The sequence below is a fragment of the Gymnoscopelus braueri genome (genome assembly GCF_963280865.1).
Source record: "Gymnoscopelus braueri genome assembly, chromosome: 3".
Taxonomy (NCBI): domain Eukaryota; kingdom Metazoa; phylum Chordata; class Actinopteri; order Myctophiformes; family Myctophidae; genus Gymnoscopelus; species Gymnoscopelus braueri.
This window is the reverse complement of record NC_137612.1, coordinates 7,178,190-7,190,828: the sequence shown is the minus strand read 5'-3', so window position 1 is coordinate 7,190,828 and position 12,639 is coordinate 7,178,190. Positions and strand designations below refer to the sequence as shown.

The 12,639-nt window shown below is 40.9% G+C and overlaps 1 protein-coding gene across 2 annotated transcripts in view; it reads left to right on the top strand.

The window, feature by feature from the left end:
• The window catches only part of mcm3ap (minichromosome maintenance complex component 3 associated protein), a 56,088-nt gene that overhangs the window by 38,242 nt on the left and 5,207 nt on the right, over nt 1-12,639 (top strand). For both annotated transcript variants that reach the window (XM_080423122.1, XM_080423121.1), the window contains 8 exons: nt 311-379; nt 983-1,117; nt 2,159-2,312; nt 2,978-3,242; nt 5,026-5,123; nt 6,387-6,780; nt 9,198-9,491; nt 12,292-12,418. In XM_080423122.1, coding sequence (XP_080279248.1) covers nt 311-379; nt 983-1,117; nt 2,159-2,312; nt 2,978-3,242; nt 5,026-5,123; nt 6,387-6,780; nt 9,198-9,491; nt 12,292-12,418 — 1,536 coding nt within the window. The remainder of the gene's footprint in view (nt 1-310; nt 380-982; nt 1,118-2,158; nt 2,313-2,977; nt 3,243-5,025; nt 5,124-6,386; nt 6,781-9,197; nt 9,492-12,291; nt 12,419-12,639) is intronic.

Below are 12,639 nucleotides of genomic sequence, written 5' to 3'. Positions count from 1 at the left end.
ACCAAAAGTTTTTTTGAAAGTGAAATATCCCTTTAACATTAGCACATTAACATATTAAGTTATCAATAACATGAGTTATCTTTTAAAGTCCACATTTCAAGCCTATTCTCTTAGCTTAAAACAAATTTGAGTTTTTTTTCTATAGTTTCATGTGTGTGAATCCACAGCAAAGCAGTTTTCACACACATTTGGGTTTAGTTGAAATCTATGTACAGTATACATAAGTAATCCATTATTGAATCATTGTTCTTTACAGATTTGTTCAAATGAGCCATACATCATTAATCCATTTCTTAATGTTTATTTACAGGTTTGATCAGATGAGACAGGAGGCCATGCATCAGATGAGAGTGCAGTACTACTTCCAACAGCTGTTGAAGTAAGTCACTGTGACTAAACCAATGACTACAATTTAGATTGTAGGCATTTAGCAGACACTCTTATCCAGAGTGACTCACAGTAAACAAGGTAAACACATACATAGAATGCAGAGAGACAGTGTAGTGTCTCAGTAAACTAGGATCACAGGTAAACCAAGAACCTATAGCATCAGTCTAAACAATATACTATCAAAATAATAATCTGTACATTGAAACTATAGGATACCAGGTAAACAATGAACCTAGCATCTATTTATCTAAATAATATGCTAACATGCTATCTAAATGACATTAAACCTTTGCATAATTCTGTATGGTCGTCAAAATACTATATTAATAATAATAATAATGATAGCAATAATACTAATAGTAGTAATAAATGTCAGGTCATATTTGACACAGTGACTTCCTCACAGTGTCAGTTCAACTTCCTCTGCTGAATGGTCACTTTCCATATACAGTACCTCCAAGGGAATATACGCCTGTAGCTTGCACTCATTGGCTAGCTGCAGTATCAGCCCCTCTGGCCACACACACACACACACACACACACACACACACACACACACACACACTCTCTTATCTTCTCTTCTCTTCTTCAGTGAGAGGGTGTGGAGACCACTGGATCTTCCAGCGCTGGTGATGGAGAACTTTCCCAACCCACCTGACAGGATCTACTGGAAGACCACCGTGCTGCTACCTGGAGACCATGATGGACACACCAGCCTGGAGGACAGGTTAGAAGATCCACTAACCTTCTTGGACGTGTGAAGCATTTTCTAGGGTGGTTTAGGGGAGGGAGAAGAGTCTAGGACGTGTAGAGTGTTGTCCGGGGTGTTTTAGAGAAGAGAGAAGAGTCTAGGACGTGTGGAGCGTTGTCCAGGGTGTTTTAGGGAAGGGAGAAGAGTCTAGGACGTGTGGTGTGTTGTCCAGGGTGTTTTAGAGAAGAGAGAAGAGTCTAGGACGTGTGGAGCGTTGTACAGGGTGTTTTAGAGAAGAGAGAAGAGTCTAGGACGTGTGGAGCGTTGTCCAGGGGGTTTTAGAGAAGAGTCTAGGACGTGTGGAGGGTTGTCCAGGGTGTTTTAGAGAAGAGAGAAGAGTCTAGGACGTGTGGAGCGTTGTCCAGGGTGTTTTAGAGAAGGGAGAAGAGTCTAGGACGTGTGGAGCGTTGTCCAGGGGGTTTTAGAGAAGAGTCTAGGACGTGTGGAGGGTTGTCCAGGGTGTTTTAGAGAAGAGAGAAGAGTCTAGGACGTGTGGAGTGTTGTCCAGGGTGTTTTAGAGAAGAGAGAAGAGTCTAGGACGTGTGGAGTGTTGTCCAGGGTGTTTTAGAGAAGGGAGAAGAGTCTAGGACGTGTGGAGTGTTGTCCAGGGTGTTTTAGAGAAGAGAGAAGAGTCTAGGACGTGTGGAGTGTTGTCCAGGGTGTTTTAGAGAAGAGAGAAGAGTCTAGGACGTGTGGAGTGTTGTCCAGGGTGTTTTAGAGAAGGGAGAAGAGTCTAGGACGTGTGGAGGGTTGTCCAGGGTGTCTTAGAGAAGGTTCAGACATCTTTCCTCTGTTAGCTGATCAGATCATATCTAGTAGGTATGGGGGTGTACTGGATACGGTGGGGGGGGGGGGGGGGGTGACAGCAACTGAGAGCCAATGGAGGGAATGGGAAGAGACACGAGGGGCTTCAGTGAGAATGCATGCTGGGAGGGCATTTTCCTTTCTCCTTTTTTCCCCATCATAAACGTGTTTATGGCGATGTTACAATGACACTTCCTGTCATGTGACGATTAGGATCCTGTCTGATTGGCTGGAGGTGAAGCTGGGCGGAGACAAGAGGTCAGAGGTCACAGAGAAGCGGCCGGACGGTGCACTGCAGACGCTCTACGTTAGCAACACACTGCACGACGACGCACAACGCACACACACACTACACATCAGCATCAAGGTACACACACACACACACACACACACTACACATCAGCATCAAGGTGCACGTGCTCTCACACACGCGCACACACACACACACACCAGTTCAAATATGATTATTTTGAGGGGTCCCCAGTTCATATATGATTAGTTTGAGGGGTCCCCAGTTCTGATCGATACGATATAGGTAATATCGGTGATCTTTATGTTCCTTAATAATAATAATATTTAATTATATTATATACTATATTTATTAAATCTACATTTTTTTGGACATTTTCAAATATTTTTTGACACACTTTTCATCAATTAAAAACAATTCCAATATTTTTTCTAAAGTATTTCATGAATAAACTCTAAAATCATAAATAAATAAAAACAACATTCAAGAATTCACAACGGGCGCGGGATCCCGGGGGAAACGTCTAATTTCTCACAACGCGTCGCAACGCGTCACGTCGTGAGCTTTTACATCGGCTTTTTTTGGCAAAGAGATTTAGAGAGGTGGTACCCGATATGCAGCTCGGCAAAGGTGAATTGATCGGTATGACGGAGGACAATTTCACGATACATTTAAATATCTGCGCGGTACGATCATTGTGAGCGTTTTTTTATCACGATAAACGATAGTAACGATTATCGTCCCATCCTCTACATTCAATATTTCCCTTCACAACATGCAAGGTGTCCCGTGGGCCTCTGAGCGAGGACAGCCTGTTGAAGGTGGAAGAGCGTCAGGACCTCCAGGGAACAGGAGGCCTCATGCTGCTGCTTCCTGCCCAGGCCGCAGCGTCCGCAGCGGGGCAGGAGGACCAGGACGTGTCCCTCCTCTCCGCTCTCCTCCAGCTCAGACAGCTGCAGCAGGTCAGCAGCTGGCACTGCCCTCTGCCCCTGGTCATCCTGGTGCCTGGAGCCTGTGGCACCGCCGACGCACCCCAGCTGGAAGAAGGTACCGTCACACGCAGTGGTGTAAAGTAACCAAGTACATGTACTCAAGTACTGTACTTACTGTTACTTTACTGGAGTGTTTCCGTTTATCAGTACTTTTACTTCTACTCCACTACATCTCAGAGACAAACATTATTCTTTTTACTCCATTACAATTATTTGAACACTTTAGTTACTAGTTACTTTATACATTTGGATTCTTATTACAAAACATACATTAACCACTTCAGCTCTGTATACATTTCGGCCATTTGCGACACATTGTAAGCTTGTGGTACTTTAATTATATTCTGATGCCAATACTTGTAACAGAGTATCTCTACATTGTGGTATTTATACTTTTACTTAATTAAAAACAAATGTCAGTACAGTACTTCTTCCACCACTGGTCACACGGCTGTGTTCCTTTTGTCGACTAAAACTATGATGAAAAATGTCCGTCGACTACCTTTTTTTTCACTGACGAAAAGTAAACACAAACAAAATAAAAACTAAGCTATGATGACTAAAACTATGACTAAAATATATTGACAGTTTCGTCAACAAATAAAAACTAGACTAAAATGTTAGGGAGGGACTAGTGGAGAAGAGTACAAGTCATGTTATGCTTGGTTGTGTGCGGGTGTCACGCTCCGAAACAGCTATTTTTTGGTAGCCGATCTACAAATCAGGCATTATAACACCATCACGGCCCGCCAAAACATACATTGTTGTCGACTAAATCAACTGTAGATTTAATTGACCAAAATCTTAAATTAGATTTATTCTGTGATTCTTGAAAGGGTAAGAAAAATCGGAAAATCTCTGGCACTGGGCAAACACAGCCAGAAATAAGTCAAGGCTACAGGGACAAAAAAGTCCTGGGGACTTTTTTCCATTGTGGTCCTATCTATTCAATTCATCAACATAGCATGAAATAATAACACAATAAGAGGTAGAGAAGTAGTCGTATCAGTTTGTTTTGTGATCATCCACTCGCCCACATCTTTTGGTACTTGTTGAGAAAGCCCCACATCTGAGGTTCACTATGTGAGGGTTTGCTCTGTGTGTGAATGGTTCAAAGTAGAGTTGTTCCTATACCGATACTGGCCTAAAATGCTGGTATCGGTTAGTAATCTGAGTATGGCAGTCTATGCCATTCCAATACCATTTAATGTATCACATAGTGATATGTCATTGCAGTATTTGTATTGTAGTTTGAATGCTTCAGCTGATGTTGCACTACTGTTTTTTTGTATTTTGTTTTTAATTCTTAGATCATTGGTTCTCAAATCTTTGAGCACCCCCATAACTCTGAGAGTGACCAAATGGACCCTATGGGTCCATTTGGTTCCATTTGTACACTCTCAGAGTTCAAGGAACCCTGAGGGTCCCTGTACCCCACTTTGAGAACCACTGTCCTAGATTTATTTTTATTTTTATTACACTCTGTTATTTGATACTGTACTCGGTATCGCCCGATACACAACAAGTTATGGGAATATAAAAATATATAAAATGGTTATTTTGTCCACAGCTCTGATGCTGGACTCTCTGGTAGAGGAGGGTTAGGGTTAGTTACATGGTGTGTGTGTATATATGCGTATAGATGTGTATATTTATTTATATATAATGGCTATTTTATGTTATACCTTTCAATCCGGGAACACCTTTGTGTAACAGTAGCTGTTGCTATATAGCAACATATTTTTTAAAAAGAATGATTAAAATTAAATTAAAATCTGACGTTTTATTTATTGATATATTGTATACATATGTATATATAATGGTTATTTTGTCCACAGATCTGATGCTGGAATCTCTGGTAGAGGAGGGGCTGGTGTCTGAATACACACTCATCTACATCCCTGAGACCACCTCTGACCTGCAGGGATCTGAACAGGTAACACACACACACACACACACACACACACACACACACACACACACACACACACACACACACACACACACACACACACACACACACACACACACACACACACAGGGTACATGCTGTGTTGACCTGCGATTCGTGGAATGAGCAACACAGATAATCATGTGGGTAGCGCCCCCAAAATGTGCCAAAATCCCTTCAGTTGCCCTATTGCACCAGGGTCCTTATCCTGAAGAGACTAACATGGCATGTTGACGCTTGGAGCCACACACAAACTCAACAATTTAGGCATTTAGCAGACGCTCTTAATCCAGACCAACAAAGTTGCAGGACCCATGCTCAGGTGCCAGTCAGTCACACACCTGTCAGCACTTTAAGTAAAATACAATACCAATGGTATTATTAAAGGGGAGAAATAATCGACCGCAAAAACGTTTCCAAACTCTTTTTTTTTAAACTCATTAAAACGTGGCAATCATCTCTGTCATTTTAGATTTTAACCACTTCAATCATATTGTATACTTTGGCTAGAAAGTAAAAACAACGCACAGAAAACAATGGCTGCCGTTCCATTTTTGTCGGCTGCACTCGGTTCCATTCGGTTTCACACGCACATGCACCGGATGTCAAAACATAAACTGTAGGGAAAATACGGATTTCAGAAAGCGGACTGGGTTTCAATGCAGGAAAACACCCCAGCATCATTATATAGTGGCTGATAGAGGGGGAAAAATGCAAAATATAAATATTTTTTAAATTTAGGCTTAAGTTGCCTAGTATACCTTTAAGTACAATTTTGAGGTATTTTACTTTACTGGAGTATTTCCAATTTTCAGTACTTTTACTTCTACTCCGCTACATCTCAGAGGCAAATAATGTACTTGTACTTTTACTCCACTACAATTATTTGAAAACTTTAGTTACCAGTTACTTTGTAGATTTTGATTATCATTCCAAAACATACATTAACCACTTCAGCCTATATACCTTTCGGCCATTTGAAAATAGCCGATCTACAAGCTCACAATGTGTCGCATCGCGACACATTGTGAGCTTGTAGATCTGCTATTTTCAAAAGCATTTTCAAGATGCACAATGAGTACTTTCTACTTTTGGTACTTAGTACATTTTGATGCCAATACTTTTGTACTTTTACTCAAGTGCATTTTGGATTCTGGACTTTTACCAGCAACGGAGTATTTCTACATCGCAGTATTGATACTTGAGTAACAAATGTGAGCCCTTTTCCACCACTGGTGTCTTTACAAGGTGAGACAGGCCATGGCGTGGCTGCTGTCTCGCTCTCCTCCCTCCGTCCACATGTCCAGCCGGACTCTGGTCCAGTTGGTGGAGAGTGGCCTGACCCGAGAGTTCACGTCCAGACTGTGCGTTCACCACGCCGAGCGCCAGGGCTCCGCCCTGGGCCCCGAGGCTCCGGGGCCCGTCATCAGCCTGTACAACGCCGTGCTGAGCCACCTGGCCGAGCTGGTCAGCTCCCAGGCCCTGGCCGGCCTCTCCTGGCCCCCGGGGGAGTTCTACCAGGCCGAACCCAGGCACCTGCTGCCTCACGTGGGATGGAACTCCGACCGGCATCTGGCCTGGCTGCGTCAGACGCTGCTCAACCTGCAGATCCCGCCCTGGGACCCAGAGCCCACCCAGCACGGTCAGTGGAGACATTTATTCATTTATCAGGCTGAGGATAGTATATTATTTATTTATCCATATAGCATATTATTTATCCATATTATTTATGTATCCATATAGCATATTATTTATCCATATTATTTATTTATCCATATAGCATATTATTTATCCATATTATTTACTTATCCATATAGCATATTATTTATCCATATTATTTATTTATCCATATAGCATATTTATCCATATGATTTATTTATCCATATAGCATATTATTTATCCATATTATGTATTTATCCATATTATGTATTTATCCATATAGCATATTATTTATCCATATTATGTATTTATCCATATAGCATATTATTTATCCATATTGTTTATCCATAGCATATTATTTATCCATATAGCATATTATTTATCCACATTATTTATCCATATAGCATATTATTTATCCATATGATTTATTTATCCATATAGCATATTATTTATCCATATTATTTATTTATCCATATAGCATATTTATCCATATTATTTATCCATATAGCATATTATTTATCCATATTATGTATTTATCCATATTATGTATTTATCCATATAGCATATTATTTATCCATATTATGTATTTATCCATATAGCATATTATTTATCCATATTGTTTATCCATAGCATATTATTTATCCATATAGCATATTATTTATCCACATTATTTATCCATATAGCATATTATTTATCCATATAGCATATTATTTATCCATATAGCATATTATTTATCCATATAGCATATTATTTATCCACATTATTTATCCATATAGCATATTATTTATCCATATAGCATTATTTATCCATATAGCATATTATGTGTCTATATTATTCATCCATATAGAGAACCAAAGTGTGTGGTGTCACTGCCACAAGAAGGCGCTATCCCCCTTATCACACATGACACCATAGTCATCTTAGATTGCGTCTGTTGTTAAAAAAAAAAAAATCAACCGGTCGATATGAAGCATCAACTGACTGTGAAAAGTCAGCATCAACTGACTGTGAAAAACTAATTTATTCAAAGAGTAAGAATTATTATTGTTTAATTTTTTTCTCCAAACACAGACGTTATCAAATGTAACTCAATATCATAAACAGAGTCACATAGCTGACAGAATCGCCGGGGTGGTTTGTTTATTTTGGAACACAGTTCTTATATGACACAATGCAAGATTTCACTATGGGATTTTCAATAGAAAGAATACTTCCGTGTCCCGTGACCCAGGGGTAGTGGGAGTGAGGACTTCAGGTACTCTATAGCAGTGGTTCTCAACCTGTGGGTCGGACGCCCAGGGGGGTGTCCCCAAGATTATTTTTTTTGGGGACAGGGGACAGTACACTACAGTATGTAAAAGTGACAATTTAAGGACTTTCAAGAACTTTTTTTTTTTTTTTTTCAAGAACTTTTTAATACCTTAAAGAAATGAAATTAAAAAAAAACATCACTGCATCAAAAGTAATCAACAAAACTATACTATAAAAACTGGTCAAACGTTTGGCCAAATTGTCAAATAAGAAAGAGGATTATTATTAAAAAAATGATAGCTGATCTACACGCTCACAACACCTCGCAACATGAGGCGTTGTGAGCTTGTAGATCAGCTATTTTCACAATATTTATCTGTGGAACCGAGTCAAACTAAATGCAATGCCTCAACTCCTACAAGTCTAAGTCCTTGTCAGGATGGGGGGGGGGGGGGGGTCCCCAGTTCAAATATGATTATTTTGGAGGGGTCGCGTCCTGAAAAGGTTGAGAACCACTGCTCTATAGGATATTATTCCTCCAGGCTGAGGAGGGTCTGGCTGCGTCAGACCCGCCTCAGCCTGCAGAGAGCCCACCCATCATGGTCAGTGGAGACATTTCTTCTATTTAACCAGTGCTGCTCAAGGTTCTTCATGTGCAAGACCCCCACATTGATAAATCTTTGGCCGTAGACCCCCATCTGAGTTTTTTGCCCGGGACAGAGCAGTGGTTCCGAAACTGTGTGCTCACGGTAAACCGTGGTAAAGTGTTTCCCCGTCCGGTGTGGTCGTTAATTTGGTGAGTTGTGTTGGAGGAAATTAATTATGTTCCGAGGAGGCAAATGTGTAGTGAGCAATGCAAAGTAGCCTACGCCACCCGTAAATTCATCGCGCACGTTGTGGCTAGTGTTGTGGTGACATGTGATATGTTGTTGTTGTGTTTATCCCGAAACAATGAAATGAGTGTGGCGTCAGTGTGGCGTCGGAAGCTGGGGGATTTTCCAAATGTATAGATGTGTAATATGTTATATTGTATGTATTATGTTTAATATTTTACTGTATGTTATATTATGTTTAATATGTTAAATGATGTGTAATATGTTATATTGTATTATGTTTAATATTTTATGTTATGTTATACTGTGTTTTCAGCCTCCTGGTCAGAGCTGTGTGCGTCCATCTACCAGTACTGTTCCCTCATCCCAGCCTCTCGTCACAGAGCTCCTCTCCTCATGTCCAGACTGGACCACCTGCTGCACAGCGTCAGCCTGCAGGGGTCCCAGGGGGTCCCGACAACTCCCCGGACCCCCCGGGCCCACCGGGGAGGGCCTAGAGGAGAGAGCCCGAGCCCCACATATGAACATATTCCCTGGGACGACATCGTGCTGCTCTGCATCGACCACAAGATGAAAGACTGGCCCTCTGCCGGACCCTCTGTCTGTGAAGGTCTGTGTGTGTGTGTCTGTCTGTCTGTCTGTGTGTGTGTGTGTGTGTGTGTCTGTCTGTGTCAGAGTCCTGCAACGGGCGGGGTACCCGCGGATACCCGACGGCTACCCGCGTTTGACGGGTGAAAACGGGTGAAATATATACTTTTATAAGTTCACGGGAACGGGCGGTTCTGAACTAAACGCGGGTGGGTAACATTTGATTGTGAAAATCAGAGAGCACTGTTTCCACCCAAACAACGTCACTTGTGTAACTTAACACAGCACAACAGCATGGAGCACGCCGGTCAGTTATCTTAACTCACACAAACACATTGAACATCCTGTTAAAGGACAACTTTGTTTTTTTACAACCAAGGTTTATGTTTTAGCTTGTAATTAAAGTAAATAAAAGATGAGTGTGAAAACATTTTCATTCACTGCTTTCTATAGTTTTAGCAATTTTCGCGATATTTTTTACACTGGGCAGGGGCATTCGGGCAGGTGGCTAAATAAGTCTTTTTTTGCACAATAACCCGGCGATTTCTTTATTATTATTTACAGTAGCTCTTCTAGCCCCCAATAACTCACATATGGCCATCAAAGACCACGGGACCTTTTTTATTGTGTAAAAAATACATATTTAGCCACCTGCCCGAATGCCCCCGCCCACTGAAAAAGATCGCGAAAATTGCTAAAACTATAGAAAGCAGTAAATGAAAAATTTGTGAACATTCATCTTTTATTTACTTTAATTACAAGCTAAAACATAAACCTTGGTTGTAAAAAAACAAAGTTGTCCTTTAAACCTTCAAATTAAAACCATCTGACAATGTAAACAACGACACATGCTTACTGCGTTTATGCGCATTCTTGCGTGTGGCTAAAGCTCACTCCTCCGTCTTGACGTCTTCACTTGATTTCTGACGAACCTGACCACTGAATGTAGTACTGTTGTTGAAGGCTGCTATCTTTTTCAACACATTTCAACCCACTTTTAAATTGAGTGACTGTCTGTAGGCTGTTTACATTTTACTCTGCATGTTGTTGTTATCACGGGTAAACGGGCGGACAACGGGTCCATTATTTGACGGGCGGTTCTGGTGCGTATTTTGAAATAATCACGGGTGACGGGTCGGTCTACGGATCTGATGATTGACGGGCGGGCAGTGGTGTAAAGTAACTAAGTACATTTACTCAAGTACTGTACTTAAGTACAATTTTGAGGTATTTGTACTTTACTTGAGTATTTCCAATTTCCAATACTTTTACTTCTACTCCACTACATCTCAGAGGCAAATATTGTACTTTTACTCCACTACAATTACTTGAAAACTTTAGTTACTAGTTACTTTTCAGATATAAATTATGATATTACGAAACATACATTAACCACTTTAGCCCTATTTTATACATAGGCTATTTGAAAATAGCAGATCTACAAGCTCACAACGCGTCGCTTTGCGACGCGTTGTGAGCTTGTAGATCGGCTATTTTCAAACATTTTTGTACTTTTACTTTTGGTACTTTAAGTACATTTTGATTCCAGTACTTCTGTACTTTTACTCAAGTAAATTTAGAATTCCGGACTTTTACTTGTAACAGAGTACTTCTACAGTGCAGTATTGATACTTTTACTTAAGTAAAGTATTTGAGTACTTTTTCCACCACTGCGGGCGGGGCGGGCACAGGTTCTCAAAATTGGACCCGTGCAGGACTCTGGTCTGTCTGTCTGTCTGTCTGTGTGTCTGTCTGTCTGTGTGTCTGTCCGTCTGACTGACAAGCCTCTGCTGCCCAACGTGCCACAGGTTGTTTGGACCAGTGTCCGTGCCAAAAGTCTTAGAGTTCTCAGTTTCTGCCCTTAGCCCGACCCGGCCCCGTCCCGGCCCAACATGTATGCTGATTGATATCTAATAATAATAATACTTATAATCAGTGGTGGAAAAAGTACTCAAATTCTTTACTTAAGTAAAAGTACCAATACTGCAATATAAAAATACTCTGTTACAAGTAAAAGTCCAGAATAAAAAATGTACTCGAGTAAAAGTACAAAAGTATTGGCATCAAAATGTACTTAAAGTATCAAAAGTAAAAGTACTAAATATTTGAAAATAGCCGATCTACAAGCTCACAACGCGTCGCGCTGCGACGCGTTGTGAGCTTGTAGATCTGCTATTTTCAAATAGCCTAGGTATAAAACAGGGCTAAAGTGGTTAATGTATGTTTTATAATATCATAATTTATATCTGCAAAGTAACTAGTAACTGATGTTTTCAAATAATTGTAGTGGAGTAAAAGTACAATATTTGCCTCCGAGATGTAGTGGAGTAGAAGTAAAAGTATTGGAAATTGGAAATACTCAAGTAAAGTACAAATACCTCAAAATTGTACTTAAGTACAGTACTTAAGTAAATGTACTTAGTTACTTTCCACCACTGATGCTGATTGATATCTAATAATAATAATACTTATAATGGTCTTCTGTCTGTGTGTGTATGTATTAATTATGAATTGCACGCTGGTGTTGCGCACTGAATGTCAATTTGATCTAAAAGCTCACTGAAGCTCACAAGAACCTTTCAAGCCACGAACGCCTCTGTGTTATTTTAGTTATTGCTATAGATATAGCAACATAATTTTTACATTTTTGTATCACAATTTGAAATTTGTCTCATTCACTGTGTGTGTGTGTGTGTGTGTGTGTGTGTGTGTGTGTGTGTGTGTGTGTGTGTGTGTGTGTGTGTGTGTGTGTGTGTGTGTGTGTGTGTGTGTGTGTGTGTGTGTGTGTGTGTGTGTGTGTGTGTGTGTGTGTGTGTGTGTAGAATCAATCACTGAGGACGGGGAGGTGTTGGTGTATTTCCTCACAGAGACACTAGGGGGCTTCCAGCCCCCTGAGGAGTGGTCCCAAGCTGTGAGACGCACACACACACTGAGACAGCAGAAAGACAGGTACACACACACACACACTGAGACAGCAGAAAGACAGGTACACACACACACACACACACACTGAGACAGCAGAAAGACAGGTACACACACACACACACACACTGAGACAGCAGAAAGACAGGTACACACACACACACACACTGAGACAGCAGATAGACAGGTGCGTGCGCACACACACACACACACTGAGACAGCAGATAGACAGGTACGCGCACGCACGC